At 48.4% G+C, this 13,904-nt stretch overlaps 2 protein-coding genes across 2 annotated transcripts in view; both read left to right on the forward strand.

Moving 5' to 3' along the window:
- Nucleotides 1-1,780: 1,780 nt before the first annotated feature.
- LOC308580446 (uncharacterized protein) lies at nucleotides 1,781-12,320 on the forward strand. The gene is made up of 6 exons (XM_081182101.1): nucleotides 1,781-1,856; nucleotides 2,879-3,373; nucleotides 3,544-3,625; nucleotides 3,899-3,981; nucleotides 5,070-5,196; nucleotides 8,583-12,320. The coding sequence occupies exons 2-6, from the start codon at nucleotides 2,972-2,974 to the stop codon at nucleotides 10,241-10,243; spliced, it is 2,355 nt and encodes a 784-aa protein (XP_081038227.1). The 5' UTR covers nucleotides 1,781-1,856; nucleotides 2,879-2,971; the 3' UTR covers nucleotides 10,244-12,320.
- Nucleotides 2,047-13,904, forward strand: part of LOC308580367 (uncharacterized protein) — a 28,926-nt gene continuing 17,068 nt past the window's right edge. Inside the window, exon 1 of the mRNA XM_081181816.1 lies at nucleotides 2,047-2,142. The gene's annotated coding sequence lies outside the window, so the exon portion shown is untranslated. The remainder of the gene's footprint in view (nucleotides 2,143-13,904) is intronic.

The raw sequence follows: 13,904 nt of genomic DNA on the forward strand, positions 1-13,904 counted from the left end.
GCCCTGAAGGAATAATAATAATAATAATAATAATAATAATAATAATAATATCCTGTCCATCTGGCTGGAAAAGAAACCAGCCTGGGGAGCGAGAAGAGGCAGACTCTTCCCCCCGCCAAGTGTTGAGAGTGGTTAGAAGACCCTCTCCCACCAGCGCCCTCTGTACAAACTACAATTCCCAAATACAGATAGGTAGCCGTGTTGGTCTGCCATAGTCAAAATAAAAAAATTCCTTGCAGTAGCACCTTAAAGACCAACTAAGTTAGTTCTCGGTATGAGCTTTCGTGTGCATGCACACTTCTTCAGATACACTGAAACAGAAGTTGCCAGATCCTTCTATATAGTGAGAAGGTGGGGAGGGGTATTACTCAGAAGGGTGGTGGGAATGGGAGATTGGCAGATAGCTGAGATGAGCCTGTTGACGACTCTTAACGACTGCAATAGGTCTTACAGGAATCTTTGTAGGAATAGGTCTTACAGGAATCTTTGTCTTTGTTCAGACCAGGTCTCTCCATGGACATTGGATTCTTATCTCATTATACATGACTAAGCCATTTTTCACCTTCTCACCCCTTGCCTTTTCCTGTAAGACCTATTACAGTCGTTAAGAGTCGTCAACAGGCTCATCTCAGCTATCTGCCAATCTCCCATTCCCACCACCCTTCTGAGTAATACCCCTCCCCACCTTCTCACTATATAGAAGGATCTGGCAACTTCTATTTCAGTGTATCTGAAGAAGTGTGCATGCACACGAAAGCTCATACCAAGAACTAACTTAGTTGGTCTTTAAGGTGCTACTGGAAGGAATTTTTTTATTTTTACAATTCCCAAAGTTCCCTGGCAAGATTGGCAAAGCACTCCTGGAAGCGCAGCTTTGTGACTGGAAAGGGAGGTGGGGGTGTCTCCTAGCAACGCTCAGCACCCTGAACAAACTACGGTTCCCAGAATTATTTGGAGAAAGCCAGGTGCAGATGCAGCGCAGGTGGCGGCTGTGTGTGTGTGTGTGTGTGTCTCTGTGTGCGTTGTCTCTTTCCTTTCTTTTTGGAATACAGTGGTACCTCAGGTTACCGACGCAAATGATGAGCGGAGCTCCTGCAAACTCGCCCCCCTCCCTGGCTTGGCCGAGAGGAAGGGGGCAGGACCCTCTGCTCCCTGACTTGGGGGTCAGGGCAGGCAGCCCTGAGATTCTCCCTTCTCCCAATGCACCCCCCCCAGGGGGATGAGAGGGGAGGTTGCCAGGAGGGGAGACCCAGGCAGCTCTGGCCATAGCTGCCAACTAACCCTTTTCTTGCGAGGAATCCTATTCGGAATAAGGGAATTTCCCTTTCAAAAAGGGAAATGTTGACAGCTGTGGCGCAGGAGAGGGGCAGCCGGGACTGGGGAGGGGGGGTCTCTTGCTCTGGAGGACGGGGCCCCCCTCTCTCTCCCCTCTCCTCTCTGGACCCAAGGCGACCTGGAAGACAACAACGAGGACATGGGGGGGGAGCGGGGGGTAGAGGGGGGAGGGGGTTTCTGCAGAGGGTGGGGGTCCCTCCGTCAGGGATGCTGGAGCTGAGATTCCTGCCTGGCAGGGGGTGGACTGGATGACCCTCGGGGTCCCTTCCAGACTCTCCTACGTGAGGGGTCCCCTGCTTCTTGGGGGGGGGGTCTCCCAAATGAAGCATGGGGGGGGGCGATGCACGTGGTTCCTGCCTCGGAGGAGGAGGTTGCTCTCGGCTTGCCAAGGGTTAAAAGCAGCAGAGCTGGATTCCTAGAGAGGACCGGAAGTGGCGTCTTGGGGGGGCGAGGTCCTCCCTGGCCCAGGCCCCTCCCTCGCCGGCCCCCCTTCTGCCAGCGGAGGGTCTCCCTCTCTCGGGGTGAGTCTCGCCGTGGGGAGAAGGGGGGGCGGGGTGCAGGGGAGGGGGCGGGGGGCAGGTCAGATCCTGCGGGGGGGCCAAATCGGGGGGGAGGGGGCCAGGGCTCTGCCCCCTGGGGGAGGGGGGAGGCTGCAGATAAAGCCCCCTATGCTCATTAAAGAGGTGGGGGGGCGTATTCCTCCTCTTTGCCAGGTCCCTCCAGCATCGCTACTGTGTCTTTTCTTCTGGCAGATCCAGGAGACCAGGAGACAGCAGAAACGGCAACATTGTTAGCAGGGCAAATAGAGTAAGATCCATTATTCTTAATTGGATTAACTTTCTAACATTGCTCAGCTTTTTTCTTTCCTTAATCAAAAGGAAGCCTATTGGCTCACATGTTTTCTTCCTCAGTTGTCACTTTGGTCATTGATATGGATGTCAGAACGTATTTTGCATAGCAAACTATACAACACTCTATAGCAAACTATATCCGGTCTAGGGAACCAACCACTAACAGGACCTCCGTCTTGTCTCAATAAAGAGTTGAGGACGGGGGTATTCCTCCTCTTCACGAGGTTTCATATAGATGTTGAACAACCCCTCACTGAAGGCTCCACGGTGCTGACAAGCACTCCCCAAGCAACACCCTCTGGGAAACCTCATCCCAGTAGGACCTGGACCAGGGCAAAGGGGGGCCACCCACCCCTAACTGGGACAGGCGCTCCAGGAAGATGCCACAGGCGATGCTATCAAAAGCCACTGAGGGATTGAGGATAATTAAGAGGGACATGTTTCCCCTGTCTCTCTCTTGACAGAGGTCACCACACAGGGTGACCTGTATATTTCAAGGAAATCAGTTTCCTCTAAGGGTGGCCTTCGTCTGGTCCTTGACTACAAACTCCAGAACCTTCCTCAGGAAAGGGGGATTAGCAACTGGCCAGTAGTTAGTTCAATTTTCTGAGGATGAAGGCTTGTTCCATGAATGTTTTACTTCTCCTGGTGGTGTATCCATTTTACAACAGAGCAACACATTTGCTTTGTAGGATCTGCTGGCACCTCTGATTCGCACAGACAGAACGTGGCAGAAGATTCCTTCTGATTCCTTCTGATCTCTTGGAGGCTTCCTGAGAGCACAGATGGATGAGCAAGACTCAGCTGGTCCTGAAGCGGGAAGAGACCGTGATATGCAAACTGGGAGCAGCGGGGGATTCTGGGAAAACTCCATGCAAAGGTTCCTGGGTGAGGAGGACACTCTCTGCTCAGATGTGCAGAGCCAGCCGTTCAGGCAGTTCTGCTACCAGGAGGCCGAAGGACCCCGAGAAGTTTGCAGCCGGTTCTGCCAACTAGACCATCAGTGGCTGAAGCCAGAAAGGAACACGAAAGCTGAGATGGTGGACCTGGTGATCTTGGAGCAGTTCCTGGCTGTCCTTCCACCGGAGATGGAGCATTGGGTGAGGGAATGCGGAGCAGAGACCAGTTCCCAGGCAGTGGCCTTGGCTGAAGGTTTCCTCCTGAGTCAGGCAGAGGAGAGAAAGCAGGTGAGAGAGACTTTCCTCTGGATACTCCCAAGGGGCTCTGAACATCTCAAAATTCTCTAATAATGAACCATCCTTTTTTGGAATGTGCCCAAGGAATGAGATCTGATGCCACTAAAGTTTTTATTCTCTAATCCCTCATTTTCTCTTTTGAATCCTTGTTGTTCTTTCAGGGAAAGGATCTGTTAGCAGAAATGGGCCCCGATTCCTTTGAGGCAGAGAGGACTCCGTTGGACACCAGAGAGAGGCCGCTGGGTAAGGAAGAAGGACAATTATCACTGTAATATTTAGTGGATTTTGAAGCTAATAACTGGGTTCTTTTCATGTTTTGATGGGAGACGGATGAGACCAAGAGCCCAGAGGAGTGGAGACAGTATTTTGTACACAAATAGAATATGGGTTAAAGTGTTGAAATGCCCTTAGCAGGTGAGACTTTTTTCTGAGGCTCGTCTGTCGTTCGAGATGCACAGCTGAACCTCAGAGAGAACAATACGCTCTGGGTTTCCCAGTTAACTTTGTCTCTCGCAGGTGAGAGAACGATGGCAGCAAGACCTCCTCCTCCGTCTTTTCATGGTGGCGAAGGGGAAGCAGCGTCTGTGGAACCAGATCAGGTAGGGGGAAGGAGACTTGTGGGGAAGGAGGCCGAGGGGTGGGGCAGCCAGGGGGCCTTTGAGCCAAACACACCTCTCTCCTTTTCTTGGCTTCTGTCAAAGTGGCTCTTCACGATTTCCATACAAGTATTGAATTTTCTGGATGCAGCTGACAACCATAAAAAGGTGCCAGGATTCATCTAACTCAGCTGCACATTGTGGCGCTCCACCTATTTGCAGAAGGTGAATTCCTGTCGTTGGCCTCATTCTGTCTCGAGAGACAATGGAGTGCGCCTCCGGGGGTGAAGTCAAACTCTTGGAGAATCACAGCCTTCGCTGTGGCTGCAGAGACCAGTAAACTGACCTCCTTGGGGCACAAGGCCTGGGCTGCCCAGATGACGAAACCCCACTCTTGGCCTCTCTGACGTCATCCAAAGGAAAGCATACCTGGGCTGTAGGAGTTGCTGGAAGCAGGTGTAGAAGGCTCCATCCAACCGCCTTAGGGACTCCATTCCAGATTTGTGTTGGCTTCGCTCCGTAGCCTTTTCTTCTCCCAAAGATATCCCACAAGGCAGAGGAGGTTTAGGATCAAAGTTTTCCTTCTCTTAGTTGGGCTCCCTTACCAGGTGGATGAACCCCATCTGCTCCTCTCTTTCCTCAGAAGAACAGGGAGCAACCACCAATTTGACTGTGGGACCTACTCTGCTCAATGTGCTGAAACTAGTCTTAGCATGGACGGGGGAGTCCCTGACTCATTGAGGGTTTAAGACCCATTGGTTCCCTTCACCTGGTTTAGCTGGTCAGTCAAAGCCATTCCCAGGATTGTGGCTGCTGTCTCATGCTGACAGCTTCTAGGAGCCACAGGTGAGAGCGGAGTGCAGGATGGGGACCAAACATGGACAAACCATCCCAGAAGGAGCAGGATGTGTCCCCCACCACCCCACAAGGATGAATACTTATCATTTAAATACACAATAAAGGAGTTCCACTAAGATGTTAAAATAAGCATCCATATTTAACATGTGCGGAAAACAATCCCATTCAAACATGATCACAACAGAGCAATCTTTATGTTGTCTAAGAGGAGGACATTTCCCTCTTTCTTTTAGGGTCCGGTGTGCTTTGAAGATGTCGCTGTTCGTTTCACATACCAGGAATGGGCATTGCTGGATCCTGACCAGAGAGCTCTGCATAAGGAAGTCATGGAGGAGAATCGTGGGATCCTGGACTCTCTCCGTAAGGCTCCCTGTTGGATCATAATATCTGTTTTGAAATTCCATGTGTTGCTCTATGCGACAAACCGCCAATATTTTGATGCAGCTGAATGGAGGGGCATCAACTGTTTTCTCTGTGAACATTCTTCCTCCACTTATGCCTTTTTAAACAATGACCAAGCTGGTCTGAACTAACCAGGCCTTCTTAAATGTAGGCTTCACAGTGTGGTATTTATATGCACAGAAGTTGCCCCAGGTCGTTTGACTCTTCAATGTTCTTTGATTCAGAATATTACAGCTTATATATGCGATACATAACAAACATCTTACACTGATTTGCTTTACTTCGTTTCCCAATTTCCAGTTTAAGTATCCCGAACCTTACCCCATATTTTTACAGTTTTACCATTAACTATTAAAATTTCACCATCAACAGTTAAGATTTCTCATACCACCAATGAATTTTACATTGTGATGCATGGACATGCTCCTGAGTCAACCAGCCTCACTTCTGATTTCTCATCTGACAGACTCATTTCGTGTGGAATGAGATAACGGTATCTTCTGGCTTGGTTACGGTTTGATTGCTTACTTTGAGATTTCTTCACCTTTGGAGCTCTGCAAAACTTGGCTGTATGTCCCTCCTTATTACAGCTGCAAGATCGCAGCTGGCATTGGGGTTTAAACCACTGAGCCTCTTGGGCTTGCCAATCAGAAGGTCAGCAGTTTGAATCCCCACGACGGGGTGAGCTCCCATTGCTCTGTCCCAGCTCCTGCCAACCTAGCAGTTCGAAAGCACACCAGTTCAAGTAGATAAATAGGTACCACTGCAGCAGGAAGGTAAATGGTTTTCCGTGCGCTCTTGTTTCCATCACGGTGTCCTGTTGTACCAGAAGAGGTTTAGTCCTGCTGGCCACATGACCTGGACAAACGCCGGCTCCCTGGTCCTGAAAGCCAGATGAGTGCCGCAACCCCACAATCGCCTTTGACTGGACTTAACCGTCCAGGGGTCCTTTACGTTTGTCTTTATTACAGTTGTAGAAAATAATCTTCTTATGAATACTCTTGTTACTTCTCTGAGAAACGAAGCTTGAGTTAGAGAATCTGATTGAAGAATCTTCTCTTCTTTCATTGCATTCCTTTGTTAATTCAGAGTGTTAAATTTGGATTGCGGGGATTCAAACTGTTAGGAAATCAAGCCTTATCAAGAGAAACTGGCCACTCTCCAGGCACCCGGCTTGAATCCCGGTTGACCTCCCTGTCTGCATTCTCCGGCAGGATCCAGGCTAGGTCACGATCGGTGATCCTCCTCAAACGTGAGAAGAACACACCACTCTCCCCCCCCCCCCCAGGCAGGGGAAAGAGATAGACAGAAATGTATTTACATGCCTTTATTTCTGTCCTTGCAGCATTACAGAGAAACACGTCTGCTCTCTTCAAACTCCATCAGCAGAGAGAGAAACTCCACCTCCTGTACTTCCTGTACAGCTCAAATTACACTCTGAGCTAAATCCGGTGCTCAGCACTGTGAATAGACTGTCCCTCTGTTCCCACGGAACAGTCCCAACATTCCCATCATGTTTTGCTTTCCAGCTAGCTGCAGCTCGCTGCCGCATTGCATCCATATCGTAACACAAACTGCCAACCTTCTGATCGGCAAGTCCTAGGCTCTGTGGTGCAGCCCACAGCGCCACCCACGTCTCCTATTCCACTGTAAAATTTCCTCTAACCATCCTAAAAAAATCTTTCTTCTTTTTAAAAATTGTTTTTGAGAGAATAATTAAGAGAACGGTGGCATCAAGTGGTCAAAATATTACCATCAGCAGAGGCTTGACAACCATATGTCAGGAGTGCTCTGATGGTGTTTCCTGCTTGGCAGGGGGTTGGACTCGATGGCCCTTGTGGTCTCTTCCAACTCTATGATTCTGTGATTCTGTGATCAGTGTCTGAGGGAGAACCCTTTTTCTGCGGTGTTTATATGCATGGAGGCTGCCCCAGGTTGTCTGACCCGTTAAAAATATATAGCTCTTTTTCTCTCCTAGGAAAGACTGCGCAAGATTCTCTGTTTAGAGTTTAAGCAGAACACATTATATTACTTGATATACTAAGACACGTTTACATGTGCTTATAACCAGTTTTATATATATATATATATTGATTTTGATTATTTATACATTTATTCTATTCGTTATTCAAGACATAATAAGCTACACACAAAGCTCCAAAATAATTCAACATCAGATAATTCTGCTACATTAAGTCTTAAGAGTGACTTACATGTGCTTCTATCTATATGAGGCTTTATGGACTTATTCTGAGGCACATAGCAGCATAAAACAAGCAGCAGCTGCTCTCACAGAAAATCTCTCTCAGTCGACAGTTGAGAACAGACCTAACTGAAAAAAGGGCCTCCTGGAATCCCAGTCACCCTTTCCACAGGATTTTAGAGGCAACATTCACACACAGAGTTGTTAGGGAAGTTGAGGTAACTTCTGTCAGGTTTTAGGTTTTTGTTTTAGCCTCTGCCCATTTTTCAAAGAGAAGACTAAATGTTAGAGTTGGAGTAGATTTCATGATTGTGGCAAATCCATCCTAGAAAAGAGCCAGACTTTTTTAACCTCTGGTTCCCATAAATATGTCCGTCTGTACTGGGCCCGGGGGTACCCAGTGAAACGCAGTCCAGGACAGAATCCAAAGGTTCCGCTGTGAGTCAGTCCGACAGGGACAAGGCAGGAGACGAGGCAGGAAACCAGGCAAGGACAGGTACAGGATCTGACATACAGCAATGTTGCTCCCACAATCTGGGGTGGGGTCCAACAGCCTTTCATCTTTGTCAGGGTAGCAGCCGGTCCTGACCCCCTGGTGACTCACCTCCTTATCTCGCCCAAGGGTGAGCACTCCTCCTGCGAGTACTCGGGTCTCTCCTTCTCTCAGACCTTAGCCTCTGCAGCTCAGGAGATGCCGGTGGGTTACTAGACCCAGAGGCCGCCTCAGCCTCCCCTGACCAAACTGGTAGTGGAGCAGCTGTAAGTGATGGCCCAGCTGAAGGCAACGAGGGAATCCCTGCATCTGGAACCAGGGCAGACTCAAGCCCCTGACCTGGCGCAGCTGGTGTTTGTTGCATAGGAACCTGTGCAGACTGGGACTCTTCAGGATCAGGCCCCAGACTTGGTTCAGATGCTGCCTGAGGCAAAGGATCCAGTGCAGACTGAGACTCCTCTGGATCCAAGCCCGAGCCTGAGTCCCAGGCTATCACACTGTGAATGCTGTTCAACAAAGGTCATGACCTCTGTAGAAAGACCCCACATCTTCCAGTCTTTCTCTTTCACAAACATTCATTAGCATTGTCTAATAATTGGGGGCTATGTTTCTTCCTGAGGATCTAATTAGTTTCTCTCTTCGTTGTAGTTGGTGATGGATTGGAAATGAAGAATGGGGGAGACCACAACAGAATCCACACAGTGGAGAAGACATATCAAGATTGGAAGTGTGGAGAGAGCTTCAGTCAGAGCTCCCGTTCCCATAGAAGAAAGCACACTGGGAAGAAAGGCTATCAGTGCTCAGAATGTGGGAAGATCTTCACTCGTAGTGCCACTCTCACTTCCCATCAAAGAATTCATACTGGAGAGAAACCTTATCACTGCTTGGAATGCGGGAAGAACTTTAATACAATACCAAACTTCCATCGACATAAAAGTATTCACCGTGAGGAGAAATCATATCAGTGCTTGGAATGTGGAAAGGGATTCAGGTGGAAGAGTAGTCTTGATTCCCATCAAATAATTCATACAGGTGAGAATCCCTATCAATGCTTGGAATGTGGGAAGAACTTTAACAGAAGCACAAGCTTCCATCGACATCAAAGAATTCATCGCGCGGAGAAACCCTTTAAATGCCAAGAGTGTGGAAAGAGCTTCAGTCAGAGTACGAAATTCGTTGCCCATCAAAGAACTCACAGTGGGGAGAAACCCTATAAGTGCTTGGAATGTGGGAAGAGTTTCAGTCAGAGGGTGAATCTCACATCCCACCAAATAATTCATACAGGGGAGAAACCTTTTCAATGCCTTGAGTGTGGAAAGAGCTTTAGTCGCAGCTCCCATCTCACTTCCCATCAAATGATTCATACAGGGGAGAAACCATATAAGTGCTTAGAATGCGGGCAGAGCTTCATCCAGAAGGCAAGGCTCACTTCCCATCAAATAATTCACAGTGGGGAGATACCATTTCGATGTCCAGAATGTGGAAAGAGCTTCACAAGGAAGGAAGGTCTCATGCTCCATCAAAGAATTCATACAGGGCAGAAACCATTTCAGTGCTTGGAATGTGGAAAGAGCTTCAGTCGGAACTCCTATCTCACTTACCATCAAAGAATTCATACAGGAGAGAAACCATTTAAATGTCAAGAATGTGGAAAGAGCTTCAATCATAAGGTAAGTCTCACATCCCATCAGAGAATTCATACAGGGGAGAAACCATATCAGTGCTTGGAATGCGGAAAGAGCTTCAGTCACAGAGCCAATCTCACATCCCATCAAAGAATTCATACAGGGGAGAAACCCTATGAGTGCTTGGAATGTGGAAAGAGCTTCGGTCAGAGGGTGCAGCTCACTTCTCATCAAATAATTCATACAGGAGAGAAACCGTATGAGTGCTTGGAATGTGGACAGAGTTTCAGCCAGAAGGCGAGTCTCACTTCCCATCAAAAAATTCATACAGGGGAGAAACCTTATCAGTGCTTGGAATGTGGGAAGAGCTTCAGGACGACCAACCATCTCACTTCCCATCAGGTGATTCATACAGGGGAGAGACCATATAAGTGCTTGGAATGTGGAAAGAGCTTCAGTCACAACCACAATCTCACTTCCCATCAAAGAATCCATACTGGGGAGAGACCTTACCAGTGCTTGGAATGTGGAAAGAGCTTCAGTTGGAAAGAAGGTCTCAATTCCCATCAAATAATTCACAGCGGGGAGATACCATTTCGATGCCAAGAATGTGGAAAGACTTTCAGAAGGAGGGCAGGTCTCATGGTCCATCAAAAAACTCATACGGGGCACGAACCGTATTAGAAATGGGGAAACAGCTTCCCTTCCAAGAAGAGTCTAGCTTCCAATGAATAAATCCATACAGAGTGAAAGCAGATCAGTGCTTGAAATGTAGGAAAGGCTTTAATAAAAGCACACACTTCCATCAACATAACATTAGTCACCGAGGGCAGAAACTATTTCAGTGCCAAGAACATGGAGGGAGTTTCAGTCAGAAGGAAAATCTCACACCCAATCAAAAAACTCACAGCAGCGAGAAGCCATCTCAGCAAATGAAATGTGGAAAGAGATTGGTTAAGAGGGCCAGTGTCATCGCAATAGGTATATATAGGATTTAATTTGGGGAGACTTTGATTAGTATGCGGGCAAGGATTGGAAGAATGTTCTTGTCATTCAGCAACGCAGCAACAGAACTTGACCGGGGGGCATTTTTGTCAGTGTCTCACGTATATCCTCAAGCAGGTGACCTTTTCTTCTCGCCCAACTGAAGTGTGGAAGAAATAAGGAGTGTGTGTTGTGTTAGACTGGCATCCAGCACTCTTCCCTGTGCCTCTGAGCCTTTGGACTTCTCCCTGGCTCCAAGCAGAGTTTCGCAACAGCGGTATGTGCCCTGTGTGGGTGCAATAAATAACAGTCCGTACGCAAGCTTCTTTCTAATCTAAGTTTTAATTTATGTACAGCATAGCAAAATAAATCATCCAGGAGAAAGAGCAAACATCCTCCCGTTTGTCAGCGGGAAACGAAAGTAACTCACACACAAAGAAACATTCCGGTATGTGAACAAGCCACACCTCAGTAGGCAGGGATGATGCACAGAACTGTTTAACCCTGCAAGTTCTGATTTTCCTCACACACCCTCTTGTCCCGCATACTGAGGGAAACTGTAAGTGCAACCACTTACCCCAAAAACAACCCTTCACAGAACTCCCCATGACGCTGGAAGCTCAAGGGTTTAGTGAACCCATCTGCCAGGTTCTCCTGGCTTGGACAGTACTTCAGCCGCACCAAGCCTGCCTGGACACTTTGACACACATTCTGGAGACGTATGTCCAAATGTTTGGTTCTGGACTTGACTCAGACAGGGTTGGTTGCATTCCCAAACAGTAATAGGCAAGCAACAATCCCCACAGATCTCTTGGACCAAACACCGGTAGAACTCCAATTCCCTACACAAATCAGACAACACACCAAACTCAGCTTCAGTAGAGGAAAGCGCAATAAGACTTTGCTTTTGGGACTTCCACCCAACTAGAGATTCCCCAAACTTCACTACCATCCAAGACACCGAATTTCTGTCTCCAAGATTTGCCCAATCGCTGTCAGTCCAGCACGTGAGTCGTGCGTCACCATCAGCTGAAAACGTGAGGCAAAAATCTTTGGTATCCTGCAAATACCTTAGCACTCTCTTGATGCCAAGCCAGGCACTCACACTGGGCTTTGTAGCCACCCGGCTAAGCGGGTTCACAGCAAACGCTATGTCAGGTCTGCTCCACTGGGAGAGATACAGACTCCCAGCGCTCTTTGAACAACCAGGGTTTTGGAACTCAGAACGATCCCCAAGCTGACTGTCCTTCACGTAGCTCATCTCCATGGGCGTTTTGACCTTCACAGTCAGACATCCTGAACTTCTCAAGCAACTGCTCAATCTTGCCTTTCTGACTGAGCAAAAAACTTCTGTTCTCATACCTGTCTATCTGAACTCCTAGGTAAACCTTTACTGGACCAAGGTTTTTGAGCTTAAAATGTTTCCCAAGCTCTTTGGCAAAACCTTGCACCTGTTTCCCTGTCTGTGACACATGTATGATGTCATCCACAAACACCAAGACCAGCTCCTGTGTCTCTCCTGACCCCTTCAAGTACAGGCAGCTGTCTGCAAGACTTCTCTGGAAACCCATGCTTTCCAAAGCATCATTCATACACATGTTCCAATTTCTGGCTGTTTCTTTCAAGCCATAAATGTACTTGTGCAGTTTCCACACAACATCTGGCTCATTGCCCTCAAACCCTGGAGGAGGTAGCATGTACAGATCCTCCTTCAGGTCTGAGTTCAAATAAGCCACATCCACATCAAAGTGGTGCACTTGGTGCCCTCTTTGTGCAGCTACTGCTAAAAGCACGCGCAGAGTCTCACTCCGGGACGTAGGAGCATACACCTCGGTGTAATGCAGCCCCCTTCTCTGCGTGAGCCCTCTGGCTACAAGCCTCGCCTTGTACTGTGGTTCTCCAGACGCTGTGGGCTTAATCCTGTAAACCCAACGACAGCTCACGGCCTGCTTGCCCTCTGGCAGCTTCGTGGTGAACACACCTAGAGACCTCATTGACCTCAACTCCTTTCCCATTGCCTCTTGCCATTTCCTGGCTTCTGCTTCAGGCAATTGTTGAACTTCCTCAAAACTCTCTGGTTCGCACCGTGCCAAGCCAACCCACACACTAGTGACCTCAAACCTCTTGGGAGGTATCCCTTTAGCAGTGCGTGTGGAATGCCTGAGCACTACTTCAGGTGCCCCCTCTGACCCACTGGGGCCAGCTAGTGTGTCCAAGTCACCAGAAGACTCCCCCTCTGACTTACTGCGTCTTCTGAACTTCTGCACTGGACTGGTGGGAGATGAAGGCTCACTTTTTGGCTCTCTCTTGATAGCCTGCGGAGATGCCCTTCCCTGTTCCTGCTCCTGGTCAGAGACCTGATCCTCAGCAGCAGGTTCATTGTCAGTGTCAATCTCTCCCTCCTCAGCAGAATCAAACAGACTCTCTGAGAGAACGTCAGGATTCCCATGGATGCGTGTCCACCCACTCTGCTCACAGAACTCAGCACTCCTGCTGACTAGAACCCTTGACTGATCGCCTTCTGGATAGGCAAATCTCCACCCCTTTGTCCCAGGTTCGTACCCACAAAAGATAATTTCCTGGGACCTTGGGTCACCCTTCCTGCACTGGGCCATTGGCACAAGAACCCCAGCCTCACCCCCAAAACGCCAAAAATGCTGTCCCTCTTCCAGTCAATGGAGAGACAGCAGGTGGCAAGTTAAAAAGTGGTCAAAGAGTGCATAAAGCTTTTATACAACTGTAGGAAAGACATAAATGTGTGCATGGAGAAGACATGCAGAAGTCATGAATTTCTTCTCCTTGTCTACAGGGCAGTTGCTTCCTGACCCTTATCTTGAGCTCAGGCCAGGCGTAAGTGGTCTTGAGGTTGCAACTGGGGAAACATTTTGCTGTTTCAGCAACTCTGGATGCGTTGTGGTGGTGACTGTGGGAACGAAGTTATGCCAACCTGGTACTCAGCTGGGTGTGTGATGTGCCAACTTCTGGGTTATGGCTTTCAGGTATTGTCATGCCTCCCAGGTATCATTCCCCTCCCCCTTTGAAGGACGTACCAGTGTCAGTACCTGGACTGGTCTAAACGGAGGGTTTGGAGGGATATTCAACAATATGCGGAAGCAGATCCAATTCACAAGTAACAACAACCCTAGAATCATAGAATCATAGAGTTGGAAAAGACCACAAGGGCCATCGAGTCCAACCCCCTGCCAAGCAGGAAACACCATCAGAGCACTCCTGACATATGGTTGTCAAGCCTCTGCTTAAAGACCTCCAAAGTAGGAGACTCCACCACACTCCTTGGCAGCACCACACTCCTTGGCACCCTCTTGCTAGGCTTGTTAATGGTGCTTTAACCCTTTTTCGT

Source organism: Podarcis bocagei, assembly GCF_964188305.1.
Source record: "Podarcis bocagei genome assembly, chromosome: 2".
NCBI classification, from domain to species: domain Eukaryota; kingdom Metazoa; phylum Chordata; class Lepidosauria; order Squamata; family Lacertidae; genus Podarcis; species Podarcis bocagei.

Coding starts and splice junctions, on each gene's coding strand:
- LOC308580446 (XM_081182101.1), top strand. CDS start 2,972: ATGGATGAGCAAGACTCAGCTGGTCCTGAAGCGGGAAGAGACCGTGAT. Junction 3,374..3,543: donor AGGCAGAGGAGAGAAAGCAG/GTGAGAGAGACT, acceptor TTGTTCTTTCAG/GGAAAGGATCTGTTAGCAGA. Junction 3,982..5,069: donor CGTCTGTGGAACCAGATCAG/GTAGGGGGAAGG, acceptor TCTTTCTTTTAG/GGTCCGGTGTGCTTTGAAGA.